General features: G+C 36.1%; 3 protein-coding genes across 14 annotated transcripts in view; 2 read left to right on the top strand and 1 right to left on the bottom strand.

Moving 5' to 3' along the window:
* Positions 1-11,757, top strand: part of hhat (hedgehog acyltransferase) — a 50,065-nt gene extending 38,308 nt beyond the window's left edge. The window contains exons 12-14 of one of the 9 annotated variants that reach the window (XR_007184971.1): positions 7,002-7,126; positions 7,574-7,644; positions 10,667-11,757. Coding sequence is in view for 7 of the 9 variants with exons in the window: in XM_048191320.1 (XP_048047277.1) it covers positions 1,132-1,289 (158 nt within the window). In the remaining 2 variants the exon portion in view is untranslated. Of the gene's footprint in view, positions 1-1,131; positions 5,648-7,001 lie in introns of those variants that run through there. The other 8 variants (XR_007184970.1, XM_048191322.1, XM_048191324.1 and 5 more) reach the window with 8 other exon arrangements.
* plb1 (phospholipase B1) overlaps positions 10,667-13,046 on the top strand; it is a 97,140-nt gene continuing 94,760 nt past the window's right edge. The window contains exon 1 of the mRNA XM_048191313.1: positions 10,667-10,790. Within this exon, the coding sequence (XP_048047270.1) occupies positions 10,760-10,790 (31 nt within the window). The 5' untranslated portion in view covers positions 10,667-10,759. The remainder of the gene's footprint in view (positions 10,791-13,046) is intronic.
* The window catches only part of kcnh1a (potassium voltage-gated channel, subfamily H (eag-related), member 1a), a 72,932-nt gene continuing 70,697 nt past the window's right edge, over positions 10,812-13,046 (bottom strand). For all 4 annotated transcript variants that reach the window (XM_048191314.1, XM_048191315.1, XM_048191316.1 and 1 more), the window contains one exon: positions 10,812-11,059. The gene's annotated coding sequence lies outside the window, so the exon portion shown is untranslated. The remainder of the gene's footprint in view (positions 11,060-13,046) is intronic.

The following is a 13,046-nucleotide window of genomic DNA, read 5'->3' as shown; positions in this document are numbered from 1 at the left end:
TTGTGCCGCTCAGTTAGAGGCAGAAGGAGCTGCGGGGTACAGTAAAGCTCACAGAGAGACCTGCTGGGCCCAGACACTCACAGAAACCTGAAGTTATTCATTACTTTATTCAGTTCAATTCGCCGTTTATTATAAGAACCATATCCTGCTACATTAGTTACATTTAATTTGTTATATTAGTTCAACTTATTACAGTAGTTATAGTTTTTTTTGTTGTTGTTTTACATGACCATTTGAAGTAGTTCAGGTCTTGCATACAGTCCTGGTCAGAATTATTGGCACCCATGGTAAATATGAACAAAGAATACTGTGAAAATAAATCTGGATTGTTGATCCTTTCAACCTTTTATTTAAAAAAAAAAAATCACAAAAAATATAACCTTTCATTGAAGTAAAACAATTGAAAATGGAAGGAAAATCTCATTATGAAATAAATGTTTTTCTCTAATACACATTAGTCACAGTTAATGGCATTCTTTTATTATTGCAACCTCCTTTTGCCAAAAACAGCTCTGAGTCTTCTCCTATAATGTTTGGAGAACTCCTGACAAGAGATCAGAGACCATTCCTCCATACAAAATATCTCCAGATCCTTCAGATTCCCAAGTCCATGTTGAAACACTCTTTGCTTCAGTTTTCTATGGGGTTCAGGTCAGAGGATTGGAATGACCATTAATTTTGTGCTCAGTGACCCATTTTGATGTTCATTGTCCTGATGGAAAATCCAACCACGGTCCATTATAAGGTTTCTAGCAAAGGCCGTTAAGTTTTTGTCTTTTGGTATTTGATAGAGTCCATGATGCCATGTATTTGAACAAGATGTCCAGGACCTCCAGCAGAAAAATAGACTCTCAACATTAAAGATCCAGCAGTATATTTAATCGTTCACATGGGCTACTTTTTATCCCTGTGTGCACCAAACCCTTCTCGTGGGTTTGCTGCCAAAAAGCTCTCTTTTTAGTTTCATCTGACCATAGAACCTTGTCCATTTTGAAGTTCCAGTAGTGTTGAAGCTGAATATGTTGGAGTTTGTTTTTGGATGAGAGCAGAGGATTTTATTTGAAACCCTCCCAAACAACATGTGGTGATGTAGGTGCTATTTGAATTTTTTTTTTTTTTTTTTTTTTTGAGGCTTTCTGACCCCAAGACTCAGCTATTTTCTGCAGTTCTCCAACTGTAATCCTTGTAGAGTCTTTGGCCACTCAAACTATGCTCCTCACCATGCATTAAGACAATATAGACACAAGTCCTCTTCCAGGCAGATTCATAAAATTTCTTGTTTATTGTAAATTGTTAATTAATGCCCTGAATGTGGAAATGGGAATTTTCAATGCTTTAGCTATTTTGTTACAGCCACTTTTTGTGAAGCTCAACAATCTTTTGCTGCACATCAGAACTATTTTTTCTTTGGTTTTACCCATTGTGATTAATGATTAAGGGAATATGGCCTTTGTGTTTCCTCATATTTATGCTCCTGTGAAATAGGAAGTCATGGCTGGAAAATTTAATGTTGCTATTCACCCTGGTGTGCTAAAAACTGGAAATATGAAGGGGAAAATACTTCAAAGATATTTTACTCATAAGAATTTCTAGGGGTACCGATAATTGTGGCCGAGGTGTAAACATAAAATCATAATGTAATTGTCCCCCACATTCATTAGTTCTACTTGAATGAAAGGTAAGGGTTTTTTTTTTCTAATTAAAAATCAAAAGGATTAACAATGCAGATTTATTTTCATAGCCTTCTTTGATCATATTTACCAAGGGTGCCAATAATTCTGACCACAACTCTAACTCAGGAAAATATTGTATTGGTTTATTCAGAGACACCAAAGTATGCTTCATTAGCTTGCATAATAAAGAAAAAAGTTTTTAAAAGATTTTTTTGTTGCTTGTATGTATTTTTTCACTTGGAGTAGGTCAGGTTATTGTTTATTTTATTTTTTTAAGCAAGTGTTTTGTATAAGTATCCTATATAATACAACAATAACCTGTTCTTTTTCTTTCCTTTGTGAGTGTGTGTGTTGACATGTCTCTGTTCCTTATATACTTGGTGTGACGCAAGTCGAGTCATGTTGAGAGGATTTGTGTGTAGCTGGATGAGGACAAAGTTGAGAAAAAACACTTGCACAGATTTGTATTTTTACATAGACCAAGTGAGACATAACACACACTGCCTCTGAGCTCCTTAATTTTCTATCCAACTTTTTTGTAGCCCTTCTGCTACATTGCAGTGTTTTGTGTTTGTAGTTGTCATGACAAAATGGATTAAGTGGCCGAAGCTGTGACTCCAGCACCTGAAGAACAATGTGGTGTAACCAAATGTAATCAACATCCCCCTTCTTTCATTTACTCTCATTTACTTTTTGTTCCATCCTTCTTTTCTCATTCCTGATGCAACAAGGCAGGTCCTTTTTAATGAACCCACCAGAGACAAACACACACACCTGTCTGGTGTGTTTTAACTGTTTGGAGCTCTAGTGGACATGTTGAGGGGGAACCATGAATATAAGCATCTCCTCATGTAGTCAGTTACTTATTCCAGATTACATGAGAAAAATTGCAGTTAGTAATGTAATCTAGATTATAGATTTTAGGTAATGTATTTTGACTACTTTTTGATTACTTTTAGATTACTTTTGACCTAGCTTGTTTATCACATTGACTTGAATAGGATAATCTTGTACCATATTGATATTAATTTTAGTGATCAAATGCTGTCTGGGTCTCAGTTTTCAGTGATAGTCGCATGACTTGTGACTGGTCTGTGTGCGCAATTCCACAAATCACAAACTTGGAAGAGCTTCTGAACGTATAAACTGTAGGCTTTTTAGATAGGAAAATATTGGGGGCGGAAAATATAACAAAGAATTAGAATAAATGAATTCTGAATATTTTACTGCCATTGTGAGAATAACAAAAAGTAACTAGTCTGATTATAAGTATTTTAACATTTAATATAATGTAATTACAAGTATTTAATTTTTGGAATCTGATTACGTAATCCAGATTACATGTAATTATTTACTACCCAGCACTGTGTGTATACATGACTGTCACCAATAATAATTTGGAAATAAATATATAATAAAATATATAATAACTACTCAACAAAAATGTTTAAATTTATAATAATTTAAGATTATTTAACATTTATTCATCTTGCAATAGACCCTTTTTTATATTTTATTTTTTTTAAAAACATGTATATTTAGTATTGTATTACTTTGCATCAAATTACAAAAAAACTAGTTAACGCTGCTGTGAAAATTACATCTTTCTCTCCTGACTTCGGTTATCAGTCTCTCTATATTTTTTTTTCCTCTTTTTGAAATTTGTGAAAACACTATTGCAGAGTTTTTCTTTTGCTATTTGCGCAAATGGAAACACACACAAAAAATATTTAATGAAGTCTCTCATCCACCGTTATAAAAGTTTACCCAACTATGACGACTTCCGCTTCAGAGAATCCCGGAAATGTGAAAAGGGTCTATACATTTATACATCTGACTTTTTTACAGAGCGACAAATGAGAGTAACACAAGCAATAACACATATCCATAAGTACTTGAGAGGAGCAGACATATAAGTGCATTAAGTTAAGTGCTCCCGGAAAAGTCTTCAGCCATTTTTGAAGATTATAATGGATTCTGTTGTTCAGACAAAGGTTATTTCTCCAGCGGGGGATAGTGAGTGTAAAGGTTTTAGAAAGTGACCCTGTGCCACATTGTGATGGCACCACTAAACAGTTCTTCATTTACTGACTGCAGGGGCAACAGAGAATGTAAATGGGAAAATGAGTGAATACACCCCTGTGGTCTAATAAGATTTCACATTTTAAACCTCTTAATGTGTGTGAGGCTATAAGTGGAGCTCAAATTATCTCCGTACACTGCAGTAACTGCTACATAAGCAATTCTGTACTAAGAAAGCACCAGACTTTTTTGTTTTGTGTGTGTAAATTTTTGAAATTGCAGGGCTCCACACTGCAATTAAAATGATTGTACATATCATATAGACAAAAAACAATCTAGAGAGTCACTAATGCTTTGTTTTTGTCAATATTCTCATTTGGACCAGAAAGTAAACAATTATGCTTGTATGCTCTGGCAACATTATAGCAGCGCCTTTCTCTGATTCTGAACATAGCGAATGGGCACTGAGTAGTTTTGTTCAGAATACATGTAATGCACATGTAACAAATATGTGATTCAGATTGCAATGTTTAGGGTTCATATAAACAGATCTTTCAGAATCTGAAATCATATAGGATTCATTTGGATTGACAAAAATTAGTGCATGTAAACATGCCAAGTTTCCTGCACAGAACATTTTGTGACCTATCGAATTCCGTGACCATAGCAGGCGCTGTGGTACAGTTTTTTTTTTAACTGTACTAAAGCATAAAAAATACCATATGTTTGCAGAGATTTAGGAAACATGCTAACAGCCAGTTATTCTACTTTGAAATGTGCGTTCCGGGTCGAAATGTCTGTTTGTTTTTTGTTTTGGTCTGTGATCCCGCCCACTGCCAATTTACCCAATAGTATTTCAACACCCTGGGTTGCTCAGTAACGGCAGTCCAAATTCAAAGTTTTGGAGAGAGTTGTTTTTCCCCACCCCTCCTCCTTGAGCCATTGATTTATCCATGTTTTAATATGCCTCAGGTAATAGAGCTGGTGATAGAGCTTAGACGAAAAACACAGCGTATTGCAGACGTGAAAGCCAGCAAACGAACTGGGTCAGAGATCGCAGAATCCACTCAACTTAAAAAAACAAAACCTCTGCATCCATCTAAAAAGCTCTATGACCAGAGGCATATAAAAACACAGATAAATCAACAGATCATGAGTGGGGTGGGGGAAACAGTGCTCTCCAGTATTTTCAATTTGGACTGCTCTAGAACTCATTTCAACTGCTATAGCTGTCAATATTACATACTGCAAAAAAGTAAATAAAGTTGGGGTTAGTGTAAGGGTGAGAACAGGACCTACAATGGTCACAGAATTCAGTAAGTCACAGAAACACCATTTCTTCAAACGGTGTGGAATTTGCAAGTTAATTAGCCCTTGGAACAGTGTTGCCAAGTCTGCGGTTTTCCAGCGGAATTGGGATACTTAGTTTTGAGTAGCAGTTGGGTGGGTTTTGTTGTGAAAACCTGGCAACCCTGCCTTGGAATCAGACTTGCACAATAAATGAATCGTTCAGAGCCGTTACTGAGTTTAACTTTACAGCAAACTCTCTTACAGAGTCATGAGTCATTTTCTAGGTATGTCAGATAGGGACTGTGACATTAGGTTTGTGAAACTTAATGTGTCTACTTACTAGCTGGTTGCATATATGACAACGCGTAATTAAAGATATATATTCACAACATAGATTTGTTGTATAACAGTGTTCTATAATAAATTGATAATAGTATTCTAATTTTTGAGCTTAAAATACTATTGGATATTGTTTAACACATTCCTAAATGTTTGATTCTTCTTTTTTCCTGGAGCCCTGTATCTGTCTGTTCAAGTACAGTTCAGATGCCCTCAGGGAATTGACAAATCCAGATAGAGCCTTGCTTCCAGTTTGGTCTCTGCTTATTACCAAAGACTATAGACCCCTTAATCGCCTACGTCACTGTGACGTCACCGCTCTAGCTGGAGGCAAAACAAATAAGAACTCATAGCAGGCGCGCTAAAAGTTTGAGGTTTTGACTTTAAAATGTCGTCTTGTTGTGTTTTTGGCTGCCAAAATAGAAGGAACAGGACTTAAACTAAAGTTTTACCAGATCCCGGCAGACATTCCTTCACAGAAATCAAAAAGATAATTGTGGTTGAATGCAATACGGCGTACAGACTGGACGGAGACGATCATAAATAATACTCGTGTTTGCAGTGCACACTTCATATCAGGTAAAAAAAAAAATTTGATGCATATGTAATGGTGTGTTGGTTTTATCTAGTACAAATTAGCAAGTTTTTTGTTTTATAGGTGAAAAGTCGCCAACTTTCAGCGCACTAGCTAGCTTAAATGTTAAACAAACATACAGCGATAGATGTGTGTGCCATCCTTTGAATGGTCTCTTAAAATAATCCACATTGCTAGCCATAATCATAGTTAGCCCAGCGTTAGGTTACATTAGACAATAAGCCTTGACAAAATTCCCTGAACCACCCGAAAGTAATTCATATGTTGTCTAGGAAATATCCAAAACTTAAGTTAATTTACAAAAATAGCTGTCACGGTCCCGCAGAGTCAGTGACTGTACATATTCGGACAGTTCTGAACCTTCTTCTGCATCTATGTTTAATAAATCCCTCCTAAAACATGCTAGCTTACGCTTGTCAACATTGAGTCCAGCGTCTCTTTTTGCCTCCAGCTAAGCCCCGCCCACCAGGAAATGTTGCAATGTTTACAAACTTTTAAGGGGTCTATAAGAATAACACAAGACGTTGTCACTCGTATTGTTTTGAATGGGAGAAAGTGTAACGCGCAATATGGCGGAATAAGTCCCGCCTTCTAAATAAGTGGCAATCGCCTACTGGTAAAGTCATCGCGTCACTGCAGCAGCCGTTAGAAGCACCGGTTTCTAATGAAACAGTCAGACGCGCGCCTCTGAAACATGGCAGAAGAGACGCGCATTTAGGTCTGCGCATGCGCATTAGCTTGATCCAGCCTAAAAAATACATTTTTTTTGTCATGATTCGAGCGTTTGGATAAAACATTTATGAGACAGTTGTTGTCAGATTTCATTGGTGATTTCAAATATGAAATGTAATCGTAAGGTTGGCAAACAGTTTTGGAGAATTTGATTTTTCCCCATTCAAAGAGATGATGCCCAGGATGCCCGAGAGGCGTTTCAAAGATGGCCGCCGAGTGAAATGACTTGTCTTAAAGGCACTTTGTTATTACCTTGTTTATAGGCTTTAAAATTCAAACCACAATATTCTTTCTGCTTACCTTTGTTTTGTACCATTCAAACTCTCTCTTCTCCTCTATTTCTTCCACAGGCTGGTCTTCCGTGGCCGTTCCAATGGTTGCTTTTCTATATTGCTTTGCTCAAGTTGGTATTGAGCGGGACATGAGATGACAACACCACTCAGGGTGGAATCATGGGAAGGCAGAAAATACAATGGTATTTAAAGTTTTACAATAGTTTCGACCAGTCACAATGTGGACAACTATAGCATTCCTTACAACTCCTGCAATATCATGTGATCACGTTTGTATATAATACTGCAGCTATGCTGTATTTGAACAGTGTGTGTGTGTGTGTGTGTGTGTGTGTGTGTGTGAAAATGAAATGGTGTGAATCCTCCAGGTGTGTGTTTGATGGTTAATCCTGGTTTATTTATGAGTTTGTCTGAACACTGATGGTGACACATGCCTCTGATCAGCGGCCAGGATACAGCCGGACCATTGCTCTCGCTCGCTCTTTTTCTGTCCCTCCATCTGTGTATGTTTCCATCCTCAGGTTCATTTTGTCCCTCTGATCTTTCTTGTCCTGATCTATCTGTCTTATGTTTTTATCCATCATTCTCTCTTTCTTCTTGTGCATCTACTTCTATCTTCTTACTAACAGCTCAAGCTGCTCTGTGTGGTTAATTAGATCAGTGATCTGCTAGCCTGGAGTTTCTCCTTTATTAGAGAGAGGTAAGACGTGTGTGTGTTTCAGTGTTAGGAGGGATTACACTTTAAAGAGCTTTATCTCTGCAGCGTACCTTTATCAGCATCAGATTAATCTTTCATAATCCTTTCACAAAATCTCTCTCTCAGGTTCAGTTTTAGTTTGCTTTATTAGCAGGATAAAACCGTATATTTGTATTACCATATGCTTCTAAATGGCCATATTGCCACTGCAGCATAAAAGCAATGAGAAATTTTGCAATATAAAATAATACTGCAAGTTAACAAATTATGATAAAAAAAAAATAAATATAAATGTAATTCAATTATTATTATAGTATGTATTATTAAAAGTAATTACAGGTGCACTTTTTTTTTGTATTGATTTTGCCATTATTGCAATCCCTGTCTCTTTCTCTGCTCTGTGATATGATGTTATTTTAGCAGATGGTATGGCAGAGGTCGTGTGACCTGCCCTTTTTGTGAGTTATGCTGAAATTGCTTACTGACATCACACGTTACACGGGTCCTTGATGTGCGTGTGTGTGTGTTTTCTCAGCACGGGTCACTCTGCTATTAATGAATGTTGATTAATAATGTAACATTACACACAAAAAAACAAACATAAACTCTGTATTTCCTTCTGCTTAAAGTCAGCATGAATTAATGTTTACAAAGCATTTTTTATAATATAAACAATATTTAATTAGATAAATGCAGTGCAGGATTTATTTTATTCATTGGGAGTAGGATGGATGATGAAAAGTGGGCATTACATACCTTAATGGAGCTAGACCTGAAAGCAGTTTCGTTAAAACAATGGCTAAATAGCTATTTGGTTATTTGTGAACATTATCAAATAACCTAGATATTATGGACAATTTTATTTCTTTTGAATAAGTAAATCATTCACATTGATGTCATGCTGACTTTAAAGTAGGTTTCATGTTTTAAAAGAAAGAGAAATGCATCATTTGACTGCAATCAAGTAAAGAGAGTATGGACGAAAATACGTATATAAAATATTTTATTGTCATAAATAATATTTTACAGCAATTTTACAAATTTTGTCTTTGTGCTTTACAGTAGTAGTAATTTCCATGTGAAGAAATGATTTCAGTGAAGATGTTTCAGTCAGTGGATAATGACCATGCTGTCTGCTGAATACATCTGAAATAAGTTCTTAATTAGGGCTGTTTTTAAAAGAACGACCCTTAGAAGGACCTATGTGAGCGGACAGACATGTTTGTTCTTACAGACCCTGCAGTTTGATAGAACAGCACAGCTCCAGCTTCAGTTTCAGTGGTAAAGGCTCTAAAAATACTAATTGTTCCCAAAATATTGTACCGTACATGTCAAGTTTCTATTCAAACATATTTACGTACATGCAGAAACACACAAACTAATATGCTGTGTGTACGATAGCATGTTTGGTTGATTCTCACAAAATCGGTCAAGAATGGTAAATGTTCATTTCACCCCAAATTCAAAAGGAAAAAATAAGAAATTATATTTTGCATGAATAAATACATGTTAAGATTTTAATTTTTATGTTTTTATAGTTTTACATTCAATTAATCATTCCACGTTCAATTCTTTGTACTAAATTAATTCGACTTAATGTTTTTTCAAATTGATTGTAAGATTTTATATATATTCAATTATAATTATTTTTAATTTAATATCATGATAAAATTGTTCTAAAATTGACTTCATTTACTTCATACAATATATATATATATATATATATATATATATATATATATATATATATATATTGTGGGATAAAAATGATATTTACTCATTTAGGCTTCTGTGAAAGAAACCTGACCATAGAAAAGTTTCTTTTTCATGGACTTGTCTCTAAAGATGTAGTGGCCTGTTTTGTCGAGACACGATTTTTGGTTCTCAAGTCTGAAAAAACTATTCAAACTGCCTAATGCAAGTCTGAGATTCATTAAATGCAAATTTGGACTCACTCACTCACCAAGAGTCAGACAGGTCTGCTACAAAGACTGAATCCATTAGCTCTATGGGGTAAGAGGCAAGAGATTAAATACTCCAGCAGTAGAGGAGTACTTTCTTTTTAATGGTAATTTATTCAATTTTCCTTTGTATTTACCATGCATGTCTTAGCCTAATTTTAGGTGCAAATCAAGCCATGCCGTTGTCGTATTTGATCAAATCAGTCACGATCAGATGGTAACGAATCTCTGTAAGTAAAGTAAACCATGCATCTAAAGGCTGCATGTCTCTGCCTAATAACTCTGTACAATCCTCAATCTCATTCTCTTACAATGGAAAAAGTGCATTCTCTGAATATTAAAACTCTTATTGCTGTGCTACACAGGCATGCAGTGACATCAGGGCTGCAAATTGTTTCTTATGTTACGTTGGTTACATCATGTGGTTCAGGTTAAATGTTATATCTGGGCTGGAGAAGCGTGGCAGGAGTAATCTGTGTGAAATACAGCAGCAATGATTATTGCTTCAGAATCAGCTCAGGCTGATGCTTTACATTCCAGTTTACAATGGATTTGCATGTCAGTATTGTTAATAATATTATTGTAACATTCATATGTCTTATTTAAAATCAGTTCTGGGCTGCCGGATACAAACGCTAAACCTTTTCCAATTTCTACTCAGTATTTGGAGTCTAAGCAAATGACCCATAATATTAAAGCTAATTAAGATATCATTATTGTAAAACAAGCTCTGAAGCATAAAATAACCCTAATGGGAATTTTGCCATTTAATATTGTTCCTCTGGTGTCCTGCTGATAGAATGAGATAATCATCTCTTAAGGGCAAAATATATATATATATATATTTAAAGAAACTAGGATTTTTTGCCATACAAAATTTTCAGACTGTACAAAATGTACCTTTGTTGTAACAGAAATAAATCTTCATGTAGGTTTGAAGCTTCTTGTCTTTCTTTCTCCAACAAAATCTTTTTTAATTTCTGATGTAATGTTTGATATGACCTTGGTAGCTTTTTGGTTTTATGTCATTCTTCCGAGTCACATTTCTCTCTCTCTGCTCTCAGGTAGTGGAGAAGCAGGTGATACTGACCTCAGCACATCTCCTGTGGACCTGATAATGACCTCTCTAACCTGAGAACATCTCACAGCATGCTAACATGTCCCTTAACCGCTCATCTGACGCACACAGTATGTTCATTACCACGATTCTCAACACACACAACATGTTTATCAGAGTTTGTATGGTCAGGCACTCTCTTTCTGAGATACAAATGAGAAAACCTGAATGGTTAAGCATCATCTCAGAATAAATACAAGTTCATATGTTCTATGACAAAGATTATCAGGTTTAGCGGTGGTGTTCAGAATAGAGGGGCTAATGCATGAGACTCGAACTCTGTGTTCCCCCTGGACCTCATTATGGAAATCAAGGTAGAGTTGATATGGGGGGAGGGACGCTGAAACAGAGAGCAAAATAAACAGCTATTTATACCTTAGCCATGTTATTAATGGATTAACTCTTAACTTGCATTAGTAGCTTTATTTAATATAATAATAGGGGAGACTGGGACTAGCTGTCACAACTCTAGTGAATATTTCTCAAGGTTGCTTTATTTTTTTTTTACAAGGCATTTTCACTATAGACACATACCTTAAAGTCTTGGCTACAAAAACATTTGGACAGTTTCACCAATATTGTCCAGGAAAAAAAAAAAAAAGAAGATTCAGTTCATTTGATTTTAGGCTTTTGACAAGCAGCCCCAGTCACCCCTGCTGACCAATCAAAAGCTAAACATTTGTTTAAAGAACATCAGACATAATAACAAGGCTGGTGAGAAGATAATGCCACATTTGCGGTAATGATTATGTAAAAACATCCAAGAAGGGGGTCAGAATGAGCTCTCAGACCATCGCCCCTCTTCGTTCCTGAGATTCTTTGTGTTTTAATGTTTGCGGTAATGCTGAAAGTTCCTCGTAACTGTGTTATGATGTACTGTGGTGTTGTGACTGAAATATTGTGTATTGATTACATCCATCATGGAAAACAAAGCTACAATGCACAACAGATCTGAATAGTAATAGTGTTCTCGTGGTGTAATATGTTTGTGTGCTTTCTGGAAGACCCGATCATTGATAAAGAAACCACATATGTTCATTTGTTTCACTAGTTCTTTCAGTGTTATTTTATAAAACTTGGCCACTGCAATCCAGCAAGTCAATAATGAACCTATTAATATAATGCCTATTGTAGAACAGAGGACGTGAAGATCCTTTCACATGACTTCCATCAACATCTACAACTGCATTGAACTTCATGCTACAGTATTACCTCTGACCGAAACTGTGTGCAGGCCACATAAAACACTCAAAGTTAAAAAATTTCACTCACTGTCCAAGGAATATCCATTGACAGTGGAAGGGGAAGGATCACTTGTGGAATATAAAGGAGTGAGAACATAAAACTTGGTGTTAAAAATATGGTGACTGTAATGAAAGTTCTGTTTTTAAGTTTAAAAAAAAGGGTTGTTTCCTCACACATTAACTGGACCAGGCTAAAAAAAAAATTGGTGTAATTTCAACAAAAAATTATTGGGATGCACCAATAGTAATATTCTGATGGATATTTATAAGCTGATAATTGCTCACCCTGATGTCGTTCCAAACCTGTAAGACTTTCATTCATCTTCTGAACACAAATGAAGATCTTTTTAATGAAATCTGAGAGCCTTCTGTCCATCTATTGACACTCTGCGCAACTACCACTTTCAAGCCCCAAAAAGGTAAAGACATCATTAAAGGTGCTCTAAGCGATCCTGTTGACGTTCGAAGTGTTGTCAAACAAAACAGAAGCTAGCTAGACCCTCCCTCCTCCTCCTCCTCCCCCTCCTCCCCTCCGTGCTTCCTAAAACAGTCATGAACGCACATTTAAAATCATTCTTGTCGGTTATCGGCTGGAGCATGTTTATTATGTTTCGTGGTCCAGGCTGCACCAGGTAGTTTTTGTTGCCGTTTTTGGAGCTTGTGGCGACTACAGAGACCGGGTTTTTTTACAGTGTGTTCAGGGGACAGACAGCTAGCGGATAGTGAGGAGATGTTTGCTGTATGTGACAAAAAATGTTTTGGCCTAAAAATGCGTGACATCACTTAGAGCACCTTTAAAGTAATCCATGTGACTCCAGTGGTTTAACCATGATTTTATGAAGCAGCTAGTGCTTGTGCAAAAAAAAAATTATTTACCATTTTATTTACAAAATATTAACCTCCGATGTGCATTCACGCAACAACATCTGCTCTCGCGTCAACATGCGTGCGTCGTTGTGCTCTCGTGAACAAATAAAGAGGTAAGTTGTTTGTTTTTTTTGCACAAACAAAGCACTTGTATTGCTTAATAAAATTAAGGTTAAACCACTGTAGTCACATAGATTACTTTTATGATGTCTTTAC

This window comes from Megalobrama amblycephala, linkage group LG5, assembly GCF_018812025.1.
Source record: "Megalobrama amblycephala isolate DHTTF-2021 linkage group LG5, ASM1881202v1, whole genome shotgun sequence".
Taxonomy (NCBI): domain Eukaryota; kingdom Metazoa; phylum Chordata; class Actinopteri; order Cypriniformes; family Xenocyprididae; genus Megalobrama; species Megalobrama amblycephala.
The sequence above is the reverse complement of the archived record's forward strand: the minus strand, read 5'-3'. Positions and strand labels throughout refer to the sequence as shown.